At 42.2% G+C, this 19,980-nt stretch overlaps 1 protein-coding gene across 8 annotated transcripts in view; it reads left to right on the top strand.

Moving 5' to 3' along the window:
• TRDMT1 (tRNA aspartic acid methyltransferase 1) overlaps nucleotides 1–19,980 on the top strand; it is an 82,193-nt gene that overhangs the window by 15,537 nt on the left and 46,676 nt on the right. Inside the window, exon 1 of one of the 8 annotated variants that reach the window (XM_029954840.1) lies at nucleotides 10–45. The exons of 3 other annotated variants lie outside the window; for them this stretch is intronic. Coding sequence is in view for 2 of the 5 variants with exons in the window: in XM_029954836.1 (XP_029810696.1) it covers nucleotides 9,103–9,166 (64 nt within the window). In the remaining 3 variants the exon portion in view is untranslated. Of the gene's footprint in view, nucleotides 1–9; nucleotides 46–9,043; nucleotides 9,167–9,343; nucleotides 9,427–18,592; nucleotides 18,608–19,980 lie in introns of those variants that run through there. 4 more of the 8 variants (XM_029954836.1, XM_029954837.1, XM_029954841.1 and 1 more) reach the window with 4 other exon arrangements.

The following is a 19,980-nucleotide window of genomic DNA, read 5'->3' as shown; positions in this document are numbered from 1 at the left end:
AATCACACCGGAAAGGAGTTTTGACCACAAGCACCAAGAACTTAGGTAATAATTATGTCTTTCACCTGCTGACCACCTCCCCTTCTAGGCTCTAGCTGATGAAAATATCAGAGCATTTGAATATTTATAAACAAGAATATTCATGTGCTGTTCATGTAGCAAAAAACTGAATCCTCTTAAATGTTCAATACCGAGGGACTAGGAACACAAATTGTGGTTGTTTACGTCCTCCAGAAACAAGGAAGGAAAGACACACAGTGAATATTTAAAAGTGGTTGTTTTTTAGGGGTAAGGATGATATCAAGGTTTATTTTTAGAAGGATGTGTCTTTTTCCTTCTTCTACTTTTGTGATTTGCTTTACCCCTCCAAATTAGCACACATGATTTAGACAATTCAGGAAAAAATAAAGAGGGATGTGAAAAATGATAGATCTCTTTGATTGAAAGGCAGAACTGGTCATGATAAGATGTTGGATGAATAAAAAACTCAGGGTATGAAACGCAAATGCAGTAAGATTATGATTTTAGTAAAACATAATTAGTGCAAAGACTAGAGAGAGAAATCCTAAAATGTGGGCTGTGGTGATCTCTTGTGGTTTTTAAAATTTTCTTTTCTCATATATTTTCCTGTTTCCCAGATGATGTGTGATGGATGTAAATATTTTATTAATAGTGCAAAGGAGAAACAATGGTTCTCTTGCAGTTGGACTGGGCTTTCAATACTCTGGGCATTTCTGATGTGTGGTTATTAGGTCTCTTTCACTTTGGGTGATCACCAAACATTTGTTTTCCTAATAATAGTGTCTCACCTCCATAGAAAACAGGTCAGAGGACAAAACTGTGATCTGAAGTTTTTGGATTTTAAACTGTGAGCTCTACAAGGGTGTATAAACACTGCTCTTGGTTTCATTCTTTTCCCACACTATTCTAGGACTGAGCCGTGAAGTGAAAGGAGTAAAAAAAGATGGGCCCTGCAGATTCCTGACATTTTTCTCCTAACCAGAATGATTTTTAACTTCTAATGTGATTTCCCCCCTTAAAATATATATTAGCTTTCTGCTTTCCTTACTATCTCCCAGATTTTTAAAAAAATCGATTCTATTTTCTGATTTTTCTTCTTTAGAAAAGGGTGCTTTGGGGGCGCCTGGGTGGCTCAGTCTGTTAAACAGCCGACTTTGGCTCAAGTCACCATCTCATGGTTCACGGGTTTGACCCTGCATCGGGCTCTGTGCTGACAGCTCAGAGCCTGGAGCCTGCTTCGGATTCTGTGTCTCCCTCTCTCTCTGACCCTCCCCGGCTCATGCTTGTTTCTCTCTGTTTCAAGAATTAAAAAAATAAAATTAAAAAAAAATAAATAAAGGGTACTTTGGTGATTTGTAAATGAATCTGTTCATCCAGAAAATGTTGATTTATGGTACGTTCAGCAAATCACATGAAGTTTTCTCCTTTTGAGTCTTTGTAAAAAAAAGAAAATATTCAGAAAGAAAACTGATAGTGTCTAGATGGATTATGAGCATTTTAAACATTCATAAAGTTCTTTGAAACTTACAGGCCTATGTGAATGTTTATGATTGCTACTATCCTATTATTAAAGCACAGTTTGCCATCCACTAAAATATAGTCTATTTTCGTCATTCTGTATTCTCTGAATGACTAAACATAGAACAAATCCCTTTGAGATGTGTACTGTATTTAACTTTGCAGTAATTACCTTACATGGAAATGAAACAATTTTGATCTTCAGGAGTCAGTGTTATCTGTAACAGACGAGTTAATGGCTTCTAGGGCATTCCCAGTGTGAATAGAAAGTTTGGGGCAAACAGTAACTTATGTTGTATAAGGTTTACTGAAGTGACTTTGAAAGGCTGTAAGGTCAGTTTTAACAATTTTAAGTAAATCCAAGGTTGGTTTTTTTTTCTTATGGAGTGAATAGACCTAGTAATAATGTGATGACATTTTGGTTATTTTTATCATGATTGGATCATGTGATAACGATCCTAAGTGATATTGTTGCATATCTAAGCTAGTACCTAACTAGCAAGGGTAAGGTGAATATGATGTTTATATGATGTTTTCTGGATTTTAATTTGTTAGCACTGACAATGGTAGCAGTTTAGAAAAAGACCATGAAGAAGGACAAGGGGTTTTGCGGACTGTGTGTATGTGGGGTGTGTGTGGGTGTATGTGGGTACAGGTGTTTGATTTCCTCTTCCTGGCCTGGCTGGATCTGGTCGGGGGATTTGGTTACCTCAAACAGTTCTGAATGTTTGGTGAATTAGCAGAGAAAAGGAGCAAGGTAATAATAGCTCTCTTTCATTTTTATCTCCTCTGTTCCCATTATGAGTCTTGTTTTCTTGCCTGAAATAATGAAGGCTATCACAGAAAACAATAAGGAAAGACATCTAGTTAGAGAAAATGCAAATTAGTATCTTGGTAATATACCCTTTTTGAAAGCATACCAGGAAAATGGTTCTCTGTCTGTAATTGTTAGAAAAGAATGGATTGTATCTTGCATTATGACAAAGTGGTTCAGACAGGGAAGGAAACTAATATTTATTGTTCTAGGCACATTACTGAGCTTCTCTCTCTCTGTCTCTCTTTATATGTGTCGATTAATTATTGATTAAATGCAGACGTTACCTTGCTAGCAAATATTACCCTTGTTTCATAAATGAAGAAAGTATTAGAGGAAGGATTAATCTTGACTCATTTATTCTAAGGACCATGTTCCTTGCACTGCATCAAGGTGTCTTTGTAGGAATAACCAGGCCAAGAATCTATTATATATGTTAGGAATGAGTCTTTGAGGTTGTCTCTCTTTTGTGAAGCAGAATTAACCTTTTTGTTTATAAAATGCATTGCCCTATCAGTTAAGGTTACTTTTATGGATCTCAAAAATTGCCGTCATTACTCTGGCCAACCTATTCTCAGGAAGCAATGTATTCTGGGAATCAGAGCTGCTTTAGCTTGGACACTTGGGTTTCCCTCTGGGGGCGGAGGCCCAGCAAGGCCTAGGACAGCTGAGCCTACTAAGTATTTTCTGTACTAAGTTGTGATATAACCGCCCCTGGAAAGATCTCTGAAGGAAACAGAAATAACAGATTCCCTTCGTCCATCGAACTGTGGGCTTGGGCAAGTGACCTCAACTTTTTGGATCTCCATGTCCGCTTTTGTCAAACGAAGACTGGATGAAATCAGTGTCCCATGGGGTCATTTAGAGGCAGCCGCAGGGGTGGGGGAGGGTAGGGGAGGTGATCTGTAGTTCTTCTGGGCCCCCTACCACCCGTGTATTAGCAACACAACAGCTGTGTGCTTGTGTATGTGTCTGCACACACCTTCTGCCCCTGATTCTAGAGGAGATTTTGTTTGAAGAAAAGGTTCTACGTCTAAAAATAGTTGGAAAAACACTGGCAAACAGTCCTTAAGATTTCTTCCAGCTCTAAATTTCCATGGGTGAAGGAGAGCAGTTCTAAAGATAGAGAATCCCATGATCTTTAATTTAACTAAAATATAATCTTTGAAATTTATTGCCCAACATTTTAAAATTAGGGATTTCAGATATAATCTGAAAGAAAAATCAGTGTCCAAAATCTGTGACCGATTTACTTTGAGAAGGTAAGCTATAAGGCAAACTTCATGGTGTCTGTGCTTTTTGGCAGAAAAATCTAGAATTACATTTCCTCATGATTCTGATTTGAAAGAAAACACTTATTCTCTTCCTCCTTCTGAGTAAGGATAAGATAGTATTTACAAGTGGAAGTCACTATAGTACACTTCGTAAAGAAAACTACTATTCCTTCAAGAAGACACCACGAAGTTCATCATTTTCCATCTGTTCTTTCTCTCTTGGAAGCTTATCATGTCATTGAAAGAACACACTGTTATTTCCTGCCTGTTTTCTTTTGTGACAGTTTATGAACAAGGTGACTGGATATCAGAGGAAGAACAGAAATATTTAGTTACATAGTATGCTATTGTGTGAGTTTCTTTTCCTCTACATCTTAAGGGAACTTTTAAATTAAATTAAATTAAATTAAATTAAATTAAATTAAATTATTATTATTTTCAAATGACTTATTGTCACATTAGCTAACATACAGTGTATATAGTGTAGTCTTGGCGTTGGGAGTAGATTCCCCTGATTCATCACTTACATACAATATCCAGTGCTCATCCCAACAAGTGCCCTCCTCAATGCCCATCCTCCATTTCCCCTGCCCCCCTGAGCCCCATCACCCCTCACTCCCATCAACCCTCAGTTTGTTCTCTGTATTTAAGAGTCTCTTATGGTTTTAAGGTGCTTATTTTATTTTTTTTATTTATTTAAAAAAATTTTAATGTTTAATTTTCACACACACACACACACACACACACACACACAGTGTGAGCAGAGGAGGGACAGAGAGAGAGGGAGACACAGAATCTGAAGCAGGCTCTAGGCTCTGAGCTATCAGCACAGAGCCTGAAACGGGGCTTGAACCCATGAACAATGAGATCATGACCTGAGCCGAAGTCGGACACTGAACTGACTGAGCCACCCCAGGTGCCCCTTAGGGCACTTATTTTAAATCAGTGTTCATAGTACAATAATTAAGCACTTGTGGCACACTTCAATACTGTTAAGGTCATGACTTCAAGAGACTGACTTTCAGGCAACTCTGTTCAATAACTTTCTGTGAAATGTTCTCTCTTGGCTGAGCAGTACTGTAACCACCAGCCCCATGTGGCTAGTAAATACTTGGAGCGTGCCTAGCATGACTAATGAACTAAATTTTCAATATTAATTAAGCTAATTTAAACTTAAATCAGCTGATGTGGCTGGCAGTTACTTTATTGGCCAGTGTGGCTTTGGAGGATCAATAAAATTGGTAAAATAGTCTTCTGTTCAGGGGAGAGAAGGCATTAAGTTGTTTTTATTATTGACACTCTTATGGTTGGAAATGGGTTACAGACTTTTACATTTAAGAACATCTTAAGTTAAATATTTCTTCAGTGCTTGGCACATAAAAGAGTCCATAAGTGATTGGATGGCCTTACTAGGTTTCCCCTTAGTCTCAGCAACTCATGCATGTGGTGCATTCAGGTCACTAACAATTGTCCCCTAAGGTTGCCAGACCTGTAGACTTACCTCTCAAGCTACCTTGGTCTTTGTGGGAATTCAGAGCGAGGCTGCATCTCTTACTTCCTATGTGCGCTGCTGTCTACTTTCTGAGCCAGTGCTCCCAGGCTTAGCACCTGCTCGGTCATGCCTATGGCTTGCAGACTTTCAGCCTTTCATTCACACTCCTCCAAGGGCAGGCTACTCCTGGACACCGCCTGCAGCCCCCTAAGCCCCTTAGAGGTCTGTGGCCATAAACACCGCTCTGCAGCATGCCGATCTGACCTTGTTCAGTTATGGCTTGTAAAACCAGCATCACCAGACTGGAGCAGGAGCAATTCCAGGGGTCAGATTCATGCAGTGGACACAAAGGGACGGAGAATGCATCACTTAGGGGTTGTCATTAGATAGGTACTGTTTATGAAACGCACTTTCATATTGTGCTAGGCGTTGGGCCAAGAGCTTCACATTCTCCTTTAACCCTCCTAGTAACCACATGTTCTGTTTTTATACATTTTAGATGCGTGCTTAGGCTCAGAGAGGGTAAGTGACTTGCCCAAAGTTGCATAGTTAGGAAGCAGCAGATCTATGATTCCTAGTTACACTCTTTGGCTCTCATCAAAGAGGGACGGGTCTTCAAAATCTGCAGAGGGCACAGCTAAAAGGAATAGATTTAAGGTCTTCACTCCAGGTGTCTCACTCTGTGTGGTATGCTGTCGCCCTTAGGAGCAGCCCACAGCCGAGGCCTAACACAGGCCCATCAGGACTGTGATGTAAAGGCCTTCTTGAAAAAGCGGGAGCTCACAAGTGAGAGATGAGCCCTCAGGGCCTTTCTGATTCAAATTCCTTCTGAAGACAATTTCCTCTCTTCAAGACAATTTATTGCCAATTTATTCCTATATGACTACTTTTTTATTTTCCATGCAACTCATACAGACCATTCATTTTTTCTGTGTGTAACCGGAATGTAATATATTTATCACTTACATTTACATAAACAGGGTATTCTTTCCCTGCAGCAGGGCTGTTTAAGAATCCACATCACGTTTCGCTGGGGAATAAAGAATGGCCTGGATCATGAAACTCAAAGATGATTGCCAAAAGTATTTTAAACATTTGGCAGACTGTGTTTGGTTCTGTTGGATATTAATGATCATGGAAATGACAGGCAGGAGAGGAAGAACAGAATGTCATAGACTTCAAGTTATACAATGAGCTCTTAAGTACCTGAGAGACGCTATTATTAGTTTCACATTCTCTTCGGGTTATATTGCGGCTCCTTAAGTATTTCTGATAACGCTTCATATGTGCCAGGTAACTAGCATTCGAGGTTTTTTTCTTTTTCCAAGTGTATTTTGTGTTTTGAGGGAAAATCACACTGAATATCCTAAAGTTTGATTTTTGATATTCGTATTGTTGAAAAGCATGTTGAGTTTCTGCAATTAGAATATCAGCTTTGTTGGATGTGGCGTGGAGGATAACTTTATGGAAACTGTAGGATTAGAAAGGCGTTTTTCTCCTGTAAGTACATTTGTGATTCGTTTTGGGAAAGAGTCAACACTGTGTATCTTCATTTTCTCTGGATCCGCCCACCCTATCCTCCATGTCAATTACTCCTGATTGTGGCATCCCCAACTTGTGCCAGGGTTTGGAAGCAAATGCAAAGCTAATCTGAGGGGACCTAACAATTATAGATGCTTCCATGGAAATGATTGCACATTATGATTATGGAGAACGTTTTCATTCTTGACATGATTATCACACGCGGTAAGCTTTACAGAGGAAATACCAGGTATCCGGATGTGGTGGTCAGGTGGAAGCTGAGTTGGAAAGAACTGAAAGGATTTTGTGATAGGAACAGGTAGGATCTTTATTTCAGAGCGCTGGCAAGGTGTGCATCAGAGAACCACACAAGTCGGGGGTTCCAGTCTAGGATTCTAGAAGGAAGGATCCACTTGATCTGGAAGAAGGTGAGGATTTCTGGGCAACATAAAGAACATGGGCAAGGAATGTGAGCGGGACACTGAGACGTGAAGGATGTTTGGGGAATTCCAGTTTGCAGGAGAGCTGAAGAAGGAGAGAAAACAGAGTTAACAAAGCAAAGGAAGTCTGGGGATAGCTTGTGAAGACCCTTAAGTATCAGCATGAACGGTCTGTAATCAGCCTGTGGGGTCTAGCTCCCCTTCCTCTCAGGAGACTGGCATTTTCTGCAAACTCTTCCATATAGTTTTGGCCTGTCTCTCCCCTATAGGCTAAGATCCTTGGTCATATTTATTTTAATTTATAGCACTAATGCTAAAAAGATTCTAGGTTTATTTAATATATTGGTTGTTGACTGTATATAAATCATTGTGACTAGATTGCTCTCTTTATATGTATTGATATATTTATGGTACTAATATTATGTAACAAATACTAGAAAAGTTTATTTCATGTATTTTATATGTGATGCTACTCTGTATATACGATTTCTATCAATTAAGTTGGTTTAAGAGTCCATTTGTTCAGGGGTGCCTGGGTGGCTCAATCAGTTAAGTGTCTGACTTCGGGTCAGGTCACGATCTCGCGGTTCACAAGTTCGAGCTCTGCATTGGGCTCTGTGCTGACAGCTAAGAGCCTGGAGCCTGCTTCAGATTCTGTGTCTCCCTCTCATTCTGCCACTTCCCCACTCACTCTCTGACTCTCTCTCAGAAATAATATTTTTTTAAATTAAAAAAAGTACATTTGTTTACAGATTTTAAAAATGTCTTTTAGATCATTTCAATTTGACCAGATAATTCATATGTGGCCAAAAGAGGACTCACTTTCTCAAACACAAATTCAGGCGTAAAATGTTAGAGCTTCAAGGCCCTCAGCACCCATTTCTCCTGCTTCCTTCCCTTTTATTTTGCAGATGGGGAAACCAGGCTCAGTGCAAAGTCACACAGTTATTGGCAATGCCAGGGCTAAGACTCTGTTCTCTGCTCTCTTTCTGCCACCCTTTGTATCTGAAATAAGTGACCAACAAACACAAAACATTCAAAGGCCAATACACATCTAAATGAAAATGTTTCAATGGAAACACCAATATGGAGCACTTCCCTATTCAGATAGGGTAGTCATACTTTTGCTTATATTATTACATTAGGACACTTGCAAAGTTTCTAACAAGTCAGTTCTTAACTTATTACAAGTGGTACTCCTCAATTTTTCCTAACAAAAGGTAACACGGTGGTAATGGGAACAATATGACACCACACCATGAGATCATTTCCTCTCTTGCTTATGGCCATGTTTTATTTCGTGATCCAGCTTCTGACGACGTGATCACTGGAGCATATTGGAGGAGCAAGGCCCCAGCACTTGGAAGGACATAAATATTTCGACATTATATGAACAGCAGATCCTCTGTTCAGGATATTTGCCATGTTCAAGTACAATGAGCGACACTAACAGAGCAAGTGTCCCCTGTCCTGGCACGCCCAGGGGCTCTCTCTGCTGCAAGGCTGTGAATTCTAACTCTGGGACCTGCTTGCCGGGGGAGGCTGATTTCTGTCACCCCGGTACAGCCACAAAACCTGGCACATGCTCAACACTAACGTTAGTAAGGTCTGGACACTTAAGGCTTTCAAGTGACAATAAAGCAGTGGCGAGCCTGGAATATGACTTTTTTCTGGATTCAAACTTGGGTTAATTCACTTTAAGGCAAAGGTAGATTTCCTTCCTCTACTGAGCTCCGTCTTAGTTTTTTCTTCCAAGGTCCCTGGACGCGCTCTAGGAGAAAGATGGAGCATAAATCAGGCTGTTATTTATTTGGGAGGCCGTATTGTTTTGTGCCAGTGGTCCCTCCGCTGACCCCTGTCACCCCCAGGGGCCCCACGCTGCAGAAGGTCTCCGAGCGCGAGCGGCCTGAGGGGGGGAACCGAAAAGCCGCGGAACCAGAGGCGAGGGAGCAGCGCGGGCGGAGGAAGGACGAGAAGGGGAACCGGCAGGCCTAGCTCCCAGGCGGCGGCAGCGGCGTGGGGATGGAGCCCCTGCGGGTCCTGGAGCTGTACAGCGGCATTGGGGGCATGCACCAGGCGCTGAGAGGTGAGCAGCTCCCCACGCCTCTCCCTACGTTCACCCCTGCGCGGGGTTCACAGCCTGAGTGCGGGGCAGGGGCGAGGCGGCCAGACGCTGGGGGCGGAGACAGGAGGGGGGCGCTCGGTTGTCCTGGAAACCGCCCCAGCGCGCCGTCCCCGCCCGGCGCTGCGGGCGGAGACTCCCTTCCCCCAGCCCCGAGCGTTGTCCGAAGGGCGGGCCCCGCGTCGCTAAGGACTCGGTTTGTGAGTTCTGAACGCCGAGGCGAGGTTAGAAAATCAAACTAAAATGGTACCCGCGAGGTGGGGAGAGGCGAGCCCCTGCCTCGTGCGGGTCCCCAGTTCGAAGTGTGGCTACCACCTAGAGGCGTGGACACCTGCCGCGTTGCCCTTAAGGAAGTCGTGGCGGGGGAGGGGAGGTCGCTGGCGGGGGGGGGGGGGGGGGGGGGGCGTGGCCGATGAGGAAATAAATGTTTGGAGGGATAGTTACAGTTCATGGTGGAAGTTAGGGAAGCCCAAATACCCTGGAGAGAAGGCACGAAGGCAAAACGTGCTCATTTCGACCTTTCAAAAGAAACAGCCCGTCTTGTAGGCGCCGGGAGAGCGGAGTTGAAACTTAGTAGTGACCTTGGGCCAGGTCCTTCACATTTTTGAACGTGTTTCCTGGTTTTAAAATGTGAAAAGTAATCTATTTTCAGAGAAGGCTTATGGGGATCAGCGATAAGGCGGGTAAAATGCCTACTAGGGCCTGGTACATGGTAGCCACTCAAAACATTATAAATGATGAGTACCACTCTGCTGTACCTCTTCCATTTCGAGATTTTGAATTTCTTCAGTGATAAGTTGGAGCTGAGAAGTTTCTTTTTGGGGACATTCGCTCAAAAATATTTCTTGAGCTCCTATACTGTGCCAGGTACTGTCGAGGTGCTGGAGATGGAGCGTGGCAAATAGACTGAGCATGCATGTTTATTCTTAAATTACTAAGGCAACCACAACACTGAAACTTGTCTGCTTCCTTTTTTTACTTACGAGGGCAAGAAAAGACTACTACTGTAAGATACCGACAATATATAATGAGTTCAACATGATACGTTTTCTGAGCATATGTATTGAGTTTTGGTTGCAGAGTAGGTCAGTGATTATTAAATTTTTATTACTTACCAATTATTTGCTGGCTCTCTGTGTTCACTTCTCTTATCAAAATCTACCGGCATGAAAACAAAGGAAAAGTTTAAGAGTGCTTGGCTGGCCCAGTCAGAAGAGCACAGGACTCTTGATCCCAAGACTGTGGGTTCTAGCCCCATGTTGGGTGTAGAGATCACTTAAAATGAATGAATGAGTAAAGTTTCAAAACAGAGAACATTCTAGAACTATCTGTTCTCTTAGTTAATTTTGTAAGATTTTTATAATGTCAGCATGTTTTTCCTTATCTTGAAAACCCTTAATGAGCATAATTTTAAAGCTTGTTTTTTTTCTTCTTTATAAGCTATAACAACCACTCCTTAAAGGTTGAACATTAGATTATCCCCTAATTTTTTGCAGGTATAAATGTGCTACAATTCCATCCTTGAGCATAAATCCTAATTTTCTCTTTAACTGTGTTTTCTAAAAGTCAAATTAATTTAACATTAAGAGACCATGGGCCACTTACTAAGTAAAAAATGATGAGAATCTTTTGTAAGGCTTTTGATAATACAGCAAATTGAGTGCCTCCCTGAACTATGTATTTATTAGGATTTGTAGTATCCTTTTTTTAACTTTTGCTAATTTGATAGAAGTTGTATAATTAAAATTTTTTTTTAGTTAATAGTTAACTATATTCTCTCCTATTAGCCAGTGCAACCTGAATTTGTACACGTATTTCTGTTACCACTGCTACAATCCTAGCTTTATTAAAATAGTTCCTCAATGGCTCCCCAGCTTCTACTTAGCTTTCCTGCTCCACCCTTTCTCCACAGAAGAGAATGATCTTTTGCTCAGTAAACCGGATCATGTCACTTCCCTGCTTAAATGGCTTCCCTTCGAGGTTCCAATCCCAGTCCCGGCTCAGTCCTCTGCTTTGGAGATCTGGCTTCTGTCTGCCTCTTCAACCTTAGCGGCCACTGTCCCCACCTTCTCATATCCAGGCTCATTGGTCCTTCCCTGGGCTCCTTAAACCCTCCAGGATCCAGTAATATTCTGGCCTTTGTTTTTGCTGTTGTCTCCGTCCAGAGCGCTCCATGCAGACTTTTCCACGGCAGCTGCGTTTCATGTCTCCGGTCTTAACTCACAGGAGGCCCCTTCACGGTTGCCTTCCTTGGCTGACCCTGTGATCCAGGGTGACCTTCCTGCTGCCTCTCCACCAGGACACACTCTCTTCTTTTGGTTTCAGGCCGACCTATTGGGAGTACTGACTCTTCATCATGTCTGCTGCCAGTATTTCCCCCACATGTTTGCATTCCAGTGTTCCTTTGTTTGATGTAACACCGTTTAAAAGTTTTTTGTGATAAAATGCATTGCTGTCTTTCCATGTGGTTTTTATATAATAAGAAGGACCAAAAAGGTAATGAGCGCTAACTGCAGTATTTCTTAAGGACCTTTTACACGTCGGACTCTGTGTTAATTATTTTAATAAGCTAGTTAGTGGTGAGGCCAATATTGTAACCCAGGATTCTCCACCATTTGGTGCTACCATTTTAAGGTTTAGATCTACTACTTGAAAAAAAATTTTTTGTGGTAAATACACATAACATAAAATGTACCATTTTAACCATTTTTAAGTGTGCACTTCAGTGGCATTAACTGTGTTCACAGTGTTGTGGAAACATAAACACCATCCTTTCCAGGATTTTTTCATCATCCTAAACAGAACTCTGTACCCACGGAACAATAACTCCCCATCTTTCCTTCCCCCAGACCCTGGTAAAAATTATTCTACGTTGTCTCTACTGATTTGTCTATTCTGGGTAACTCCTATAAGTGGGGTTATTGTATATTTGTCCTTTTGTAGCTGATTTATTTCTCTTAGTATGTTTTCAAGGTTCATCCGTGTTGTAACATAGAAGTACTTCATTCCTTTTTATGGCTGAACAGTTCTCCGTTATATGCATATACTGCATTTGGTTTATGCATTTCTCTGTTGATGGTCTTGGCTGTTTCCACCTGTTGGCTATTGTGAATAATACTGCTATGGATTTTGGTTTAAACATACCTGTTTGATTCCCTGCTTTCAGTTCTGTTGAGTATATACCTAGGAGTGGAATTGCTGGAGCAAATGATAATTCTATGTTTAACTTTTTGAAAAACCATCAAACTCTTCCATAGTGGCTGTGCAATTTTATATTCACACTCATGATGTGTGTGTGGGGGGGGGATGATTCAAATGTCTCCATTTATCAAAATGATTTCTTATTCCAATTTTTTTGGTAATAGTTATCCTAAAGGGTGTGAAGTGATATTCCATTCTGGTTTTGATTTGTATTTTTCTAAGAACTAAAGAAGTTAAGTGTCCATGTGTTTACTGGTCATCTGTGTATTTGAGAAATGTCTATTCAAGGCTTTTGCCCATTTTGAAATTGGGTTGTTTTTTTATTCTGTTGTAGGAGTTTTTTATATATTCTGGATATTAATCCTTTATGAGTTATATGATTTGCAGATACTTGCTTCCACCTAACTGAATTTTAAAAGACATATTTAACCTCATAAGCAGCATGATAGGTTTGTCTGAAAACTGAGATGCTTTAATACCTCAATTAAATTTTCATCTTCAGAAGTAAATGCAATATGCTTTTATATTGTTGCAGTCACTATGTAGATGTTTCTTTATCTTCTGAGTTCCATTTGACTGTATTTTTTATCTGCACGTCATGTATTTACGTAGTCCGTATCTTCTGGTGTTCCTGTTTGTTCCTGAACAGCTTCTAGCACAGCACTACGCTTGTGACAGGTTGTCTGTGGTTGACTGTCGAGTTTATTATTGAGCTGGTAACCATTCTACCATTATGTTGATAAAAGCTGAGTTTAGCTCAAATTTTTGTATAATACAGAACTCTTAGCTACAAACCACATAATCTATTCTCTAGCTAACATAAGAAGAAAAAATATATATTAAAGGGCATTTGGAAGTTCACAATATCTACAGAGCACACAACGGACAGGTTAGGTGAATAGGGACGCTGCTCCAACAACATTCTGGGCTTTGCTTCCACAAAGCTTCACCCACCACGGCTTTCCCCGGCCAGGTGTGGGAAGTGCCATCACTGTTTTCCCCCAAAGGGTGGATGCTTCTAATGTCTACGTTGCCAAAGTGATGGATTTTTTTTTTCATTTGCTTCTTCACATTGCTACTTCTGAGTTAAAGCTGCAGATGGATGCAGTGATTGGTGATCCCTGGCAGCAAAGAAAGCTGGGACAGTGAGATCTGGCTTCTGTTTTGGAAAGAAGGGGCTCAAAAAATGGTAACGTTTTTAAACACAGAAGATACGGGCAAAGATTCTAGATGGCCAGAAGTATAACACATATCTTTCACGTTATTTAAAATATGTTGCATTATTTAAAATAGGGTCTGCTTATTACTGCGTTGATACTATTTATGCCTACACAGTAAAGTTTTGGCTAAAGAAAATCTTCCATTTAGAAAGCAGTTGGAAGAGGTTTTTTCACGAGTTATATGTTGGTGGAGCCTGCAAGGCAAGGTACCTGCAAATGTAGATCTTATTTGCTAATAAGATTTTGTTTTTCTCATAAAACGTGATATCAGGAAAAAAGTAAAATGTGGCATGAAGTGGTGAATAAAGGAAAGCTCTAGCTGATTACTGTTGTGTGTGTGTGTGTGTGTATGCGTGTGTGTAGTAGGCCACTGAGCCATCCATAAAACGGCTTGCCCTACCAAGTAATTTCTAAAGATGTTGATTTTGAGTTTTAGTTACATGACACTTAATCATATTTAGTAGGAGTTACTCAGCCTTAATATTTTCTGTTAAAATGTTAAGCCACTTGTCACTCTTTTGTTATTTTCTAAATTTCTTTTATCTTCATTTCTCAATGACTTATATGCCAGCTTGGGACTCTCCCCAACCACTTTGATGCTTAAAACTGAATCTGGCAAGTTTATTATTACTAAACATAGATCTGAATGTCACCTGGAATGTTTCTGGAATAGCAGCTGGAAGGGGCTAGAATTTGAACTGCTTAAATCTTTTTTAAAATATTTTCAATGGGATTGTAGAAATGTCCTCTTTATGCCTGTTTTCCCAGAGTTAATTCTTATATGACTTGCTGCCAAATTGAAAGTGAACTGAGGTAAAAATTAGTCCTGTTTGAAAATATGTATCATTTGTTCTCTATTATCTACAGGAACTATGAGATTGTTTTTTTCAAACTTGAAATACAAAGATGATATATGTAAGATGAATTTTGTATAGTCAACAGAGAACCCTAATTTTCCATTGGCTGATAGAAATATCTATCCTTTATGTGATGAAAATGAATGTTTACTTCACCACAGAGTATTTTTTAGTGTTTTCACAGATCAGATCATCTACCCCATCCTAAAGTGCAGATGACCAGTTTAATTTGTATTATGACCTATCACTTGGGGCTTTTAAGGGCTCAATAAATAGTACCCGTCTTCATAATTCTGAACGGAGAGAGAAATAAAGCAGAAGAGTAAGGCTGACAGGAAATCCACATCTGTATGATTTTTATTTCCAGTGAAGCCTGCTCTGGAGGATGTAGCTTAGTGAGGGGCCAGATGGGTGAGCTAATACTCAACCAGGCGAGTAAGCCGCGCACCTCTGGGACCCAGCTGGGGGAGGCAGCAGATCACGTGTCTCCGTGGGTTGCTTCTCCCCAAGAGAAGGACTGGCGAGCCAAGCAAGCACGCCCAGTTGGTTCTTGTCAGATTAGCCAATGAGAGAGGGCACCCTTCCCTCCCGTGGAAGTAGTAGAGGGACTGGATGCGGGAGTTCACAGTGGATAGAAACTGCTCCCGTGGGAGAAACATCAGGAGCAGAAAACACACAGCTCATGTCCCAGATGCTTTTAGGATCCTTCAGCTGCCACTGCTTTCCTGTTTTTCAAATGCCATCTCAGTCTTTTAATATTGGATACTTAACCTGTCCCTGACCGTCATTTGGTGGTGTCGCATAATTTCAAATATGATGGTTTGTTTTTCCAGCAGCTTGGTCTTAAATCATCACGTTGTTGGCACTGTGAGATGGTAGCATCAGACAGTGCTGATGTGGGGCAGTTTCAGGGAGAGGCCTCCTATGTCTGCTAGGTAGGAGGACACAGTTCTGTCGTCAGAAGGCCTTGGTGCTTCCCAGCTTTGTGGCCGTGGACAAAAACTAAACTTTCTGTGCCTCAGTTTCCTTTTCTATAAAATGGGGATAATTCTAGTACTGCCTCAGGGAAGTATGAAAATTATACATTAATAAAAATAAAGCATGTCACCAGTGCTTGGAATGGGGTAAGTGCTCAGTAAATATGGGGCAGCTGTTACAAAAATACTAATAGAACGTTATTAAACGTTGTTAAAAATGGCCTTTAGAAGAAACTGATTATTAAGTATTTGAAGTTGTCAAAGAGCTTTCAGACTAGATTTGAATTATGCAGGACTAGATCAGTGAAAGAAAGAATTATTTATAGCCATAGAAGATGATATGGAATGAATATGTAGGAAGTGGTGAAAGAGAAGCACAGTGAAGAGAGCAGAAAATTCTGTTTTGCTCTCTTGATTCTCTAGAAAGCTTCCTTATCCACTAGGGAATAGGTTTCCTAACCTGGATCTACTTCTGTGCATTTTCCTGGCGTCCTATTCAATGTCTTTGGAACTACTCTATATATTTCTCTGAGTGATAAAATTAATGCTGTTATTTAAGAGTCAGGCTGAACTGCCAAGAACGAGCTATGTGAGTACTAGAAAGCTATTTGACTTTCTGAGCCTGGATACTCTATCTGTGAGATGGATGTGGTAATACTTTCTCATAGGGTGTTGTGAATAATGTTAAATGAAACAGTTGATGTCAGAAATACAGCTCCTTTCTTTTCCCCCGCACTGTTTTGTAACTGGCTTTCCCTACTTAATTGTATTGGATGACCTCATTGATAAAATTGGGGTAATAACTAACCTAACAGGCTTGGTAGGAGGACCTGATGGAGCTTATACATGGAGGTGGTATAGTTCCTAGTATATAATACACAATAACTAACACTGCTGCTGCTCCTTAGGAAGTTGAACATTTTCCTGTACTTGTTATTTGCTTTGTGATGTGTTCATGTTGCCATTGGGATATTCTTTTTTTAAAAGTGGTGATTTGCTGACCAATTTTGTTATGATTTTTTTTCTAAGCAGGGTTTTGGAAGATTAGATAGAGTTTTTCAGGTAGTCAAGTGGTCAAGAAGGGAAAAGCTGTACTAGACAGAAGACAGGAGGAACATCCATGGACATGCAGACATGAGACAGCATGGTCTGTGTGGAGACATACAAATATTCAAGTATTACTGCAATCTAAATGCTGTAAGAAAATAGATTTTTATGAGGTACCAAATCATGAAACGCCATACAACCTGCTAAGATGCTTGGATTTTTATCTCCTTGGTCTGGCTAGCAAACGAAAGTTAAGTTAGTGAAACTATCAGTTATGTTCTAGAAATGTTACTGTGTGACCGTAATGTGGTAGTGGTGGGAAGTGGACTATGGAGGCATGATGACCAGTTAGGAGCTTCTTGTCCAGAGAGCATGAATTTAGGCAGAGCCAATAAATGGAGAAGACTTGGGTTATACAGGACCTAAACATCAGCAAAACCTGGTAGTGATTTAGTTATATAGTTAGGTTTTTAGATTTATGACTTGGGTATTTTATCAGATGGGATTGTCGTAAGTCAAGGTTGGGGAGGAATAATAGGCTCCATTTTGGATTTGCAGAGTTTGCATTTTGTGTACGACCCAGGGAAATGGTACACAGGCGCTGCTGGTCTCTTTGGGCCTGAGGGATTGATGAGACTAGACATAAAGATTTGTTTCTATGTCTGTGTTGAGTGTGGGGAAGAGGACCAACAAGCTGGAACACTGAGGGGCAGTGACTCTGTGTGGCTGGGTAGAGGAGATGGAGTCACAGAGGGAAACTGAGCAGGAAGAATTAGAGAGCAAGAAGGAGAACGGAAAGAACACTGCACCATGAAAATAAAGGAAGGAGAAGATTCCAAGGAGTGATTTGGTATTAAAAACCAAGTGAAATAAGGACTAAAATGTATTCTTGTGTTAGCTGCCATTTCCTGGCTGGAATCCTATGTAATAGTCTTCTGAGAGGTGTTAAGTTTGCCTTGAGGGTCAAATAAGTTTAGGAAATTCTTCATATGATATTGTCCCATGAAAGTCTCGGGATACAGTAATATACCGGAAGTGTTGAGAAGCCCTGCCGAAGAGGTGCTGTGTGGTTTAAATCCGCACTTCCCGTGTGTATTTGAGCAAGGAACACGCTTTTCTTTGTAAGTGGGGCTGGGGATCACACTTATTAGCATCCTGTAAAATAACATTCCTTAGAGCATGCCTTGGGAAATGCCTTCTGGGCAACAGGAGGGCACCGATGGTGCCAGGTCCAGTGAGTGAGAAGTGCCAGGGTGATGCATGAGGGCTAATGTGCCTTACCTTGGATGGCGTTGACAACGCTGGCCTGCTCTAAAGCTTCTCTGCAGTTTTCCTCTAAGGCCAGATTTGGCAAGTTCCCGTTAGCTCTGTTTTTCTCTAATGGTGCCCCAAACTGAACTCCTGTTCCCCTTAGCCCTTCAGAGCTGACTGCCCATGTCATCCTCACAGGAGGCATCCCCTTCCTCTCGTGCCCACCGAGTCTTGGAGCCATCTTGGTTTCTTCTCTCTTGCTCAACTTAGCCAGTTCCACGGGATCTCCCTTCAAACTCTGTTTATATAAACGTCTATCCTTCCTCTCTGCCCTCACCTTTACCACCTCGCCCATAATCTCTGGATTCATGTGTGCCACCCCAGATTTCCTGGGCCCCGCCTGCCCCCTGAGCTGCTTGTTCAGTGGCGTTCCCCACCTGTGCGGCTGTTGCCTCGTTCTGCAAGGCTGCCGGCGTGCTCAGCCCACCCCCCGGGTCTGGACTGAAATGTGGCTCCAGCAGCTGCCTGGAGGGGTCACATAACACAGCCCGAGGAGGAGAGGAGGGCGAGAGTCCTGCCTCTGCAACCATACAAAGTATCTGTATGTTGGTCTCTGCCCCAGTTCCTGGCACAGAGCTCCTAGCACCCTTATCGTTTCCTGAGTGATAAAGAGCACTAGGAGCTTCTTTTGTTCTCCTGTGTGCTCTTTGACCCTGGTTCCTGACACAGAGCTCCTAAATCCCTTGGAATTTTCTAGGTGGTAGGAGCGTCTTGTTCCAATGAGGCGGCTCTTGGATAGCGTCTTCTCCTGGAGAGCATCGGGATGGGGGCTGGTCACTCGGCCGACTCAGGGTAATGAGAGTGGAACCTTCAACCTCACTCACTCCTCTGGGAAGGGGGGGGACTGGAGAGTAAGCTGATGCTTGATCATGAGTACGTGATGACGCCTTCATAAAAACCCTGCAAGTGTAGGCTTCGGAGAGCCTCTGGGCGGGTGAACACATCCACATGGCATAAGGACGGTGCACCCAACTCCACGGAGACTGAAGCTGTGCTCGGGCTCTTCCAGACATTGCCCTGCGTATCTCTTCATGTGTCTGTTCATCTGTATCCTTTGTCATATCCCTTATCACATAATCAGCTGTCACTGTGAGTGCTGTGAGCTGTTCTAGCAAACGATGGAATCCAAAGAAGGGGGCTACCTTTGATTTGTAGCCAAGTAAGCCAGAGTCATAGGTCACCTGGAGACCTACTGCTTGCGATTGGTGTGTGACATTGGGGCCGTCTTGTGGGTCTGAGCTCATAACTTAAGGGGTCTTCACTCACTCTGGTTAGTATCAAAGTGAATTGTAGCCATCCATCTAGTGTCAGAAGTGTTGTGGACATAGTAGTAGTGTGTGAGTAAAGGAGAACCACGGAGTGTTCTCCCATACTTGCCTCATGAGATAACTGCTCGTCAGGAAGAGACATGGAGAAGGAGTCAGCAGGGGCATCCTCTGTCTTCCTCTCCCCACCAGCGTTCCCGGCTCAGATGCATGTGGGGATGTGGAAGTGTCGCTTTGGACCAAATAGTGTCATTCCTGCAGGGCTCCTACCTCCATCAACGTATCCCTCCCCCTGCCGCTGTGGGGAGTGGTGTGGTCCATACCACCTGCCCTGCCAGTCTGTCATGAGAGACCAGCTAGCTGGGTTTTCTTGTGGAGCCATGGCCAGTGTAGGAACACACTGCCTTTTGTTTGCTTTCCCTCCTTCCCTGCCTCACTGGCCCTGGCCTGGACTCTGGCTACTTTGGGGTTTTCCCTCCCGGAAGAGCATCTGCTGCCTAGCTTCGCCATGGGTTCTTTTTTAGGAAACGTGGACAAAAGATCAGTGCCACAGCCTTTTGACTGGTATCCTTGATTCTGCTCTGTCTCTTCCAGTTCATTTTCAACGCGGTGTCAGTGTGATCCTTTAGATAAGTCATTCGTCTGATTAAAACTTTTGAGAGGCTTCTCATATCACTCAGTGACAGCGTCACTCCTCGGTCTAGGGCCTGCCCCTTCCCCTCTCTGAGCACATTTCGTGTGCTGCCCCCTTGCTTTCTTCATTCCAGGCTGCCTGTCTCAGTGCGTTTGTGCCACTGCAGCGGAGTACCAAAGGCTGGGTGGCTCCTGAACCAAGAATGTGTTTCTCACAGTTCTGGAGGCTGGGAAGTTCAAGGTCAGGGTGGCAGTGTGGTTCAAGTC

Source organism: Suricata suricatta, chromosome 10, assembly GCF_006229205.1.
Source record: "Suricata suricatta isolate VVHF042 chromosome 10, meerkat_22Aug2017_6uvM2_HiC, whole genome shotgun sequence".
Lineage (NCBI taxonomy): Eukaryota > Metazoa > Chordata > Mammalia > Carnivora > Herpestidae > Suricata > Suricata suricatta.
Note: the sequence above shows the minus strand (reverse complement) of the source record. Positions and strands in the feature narration are given on the sequence as shown.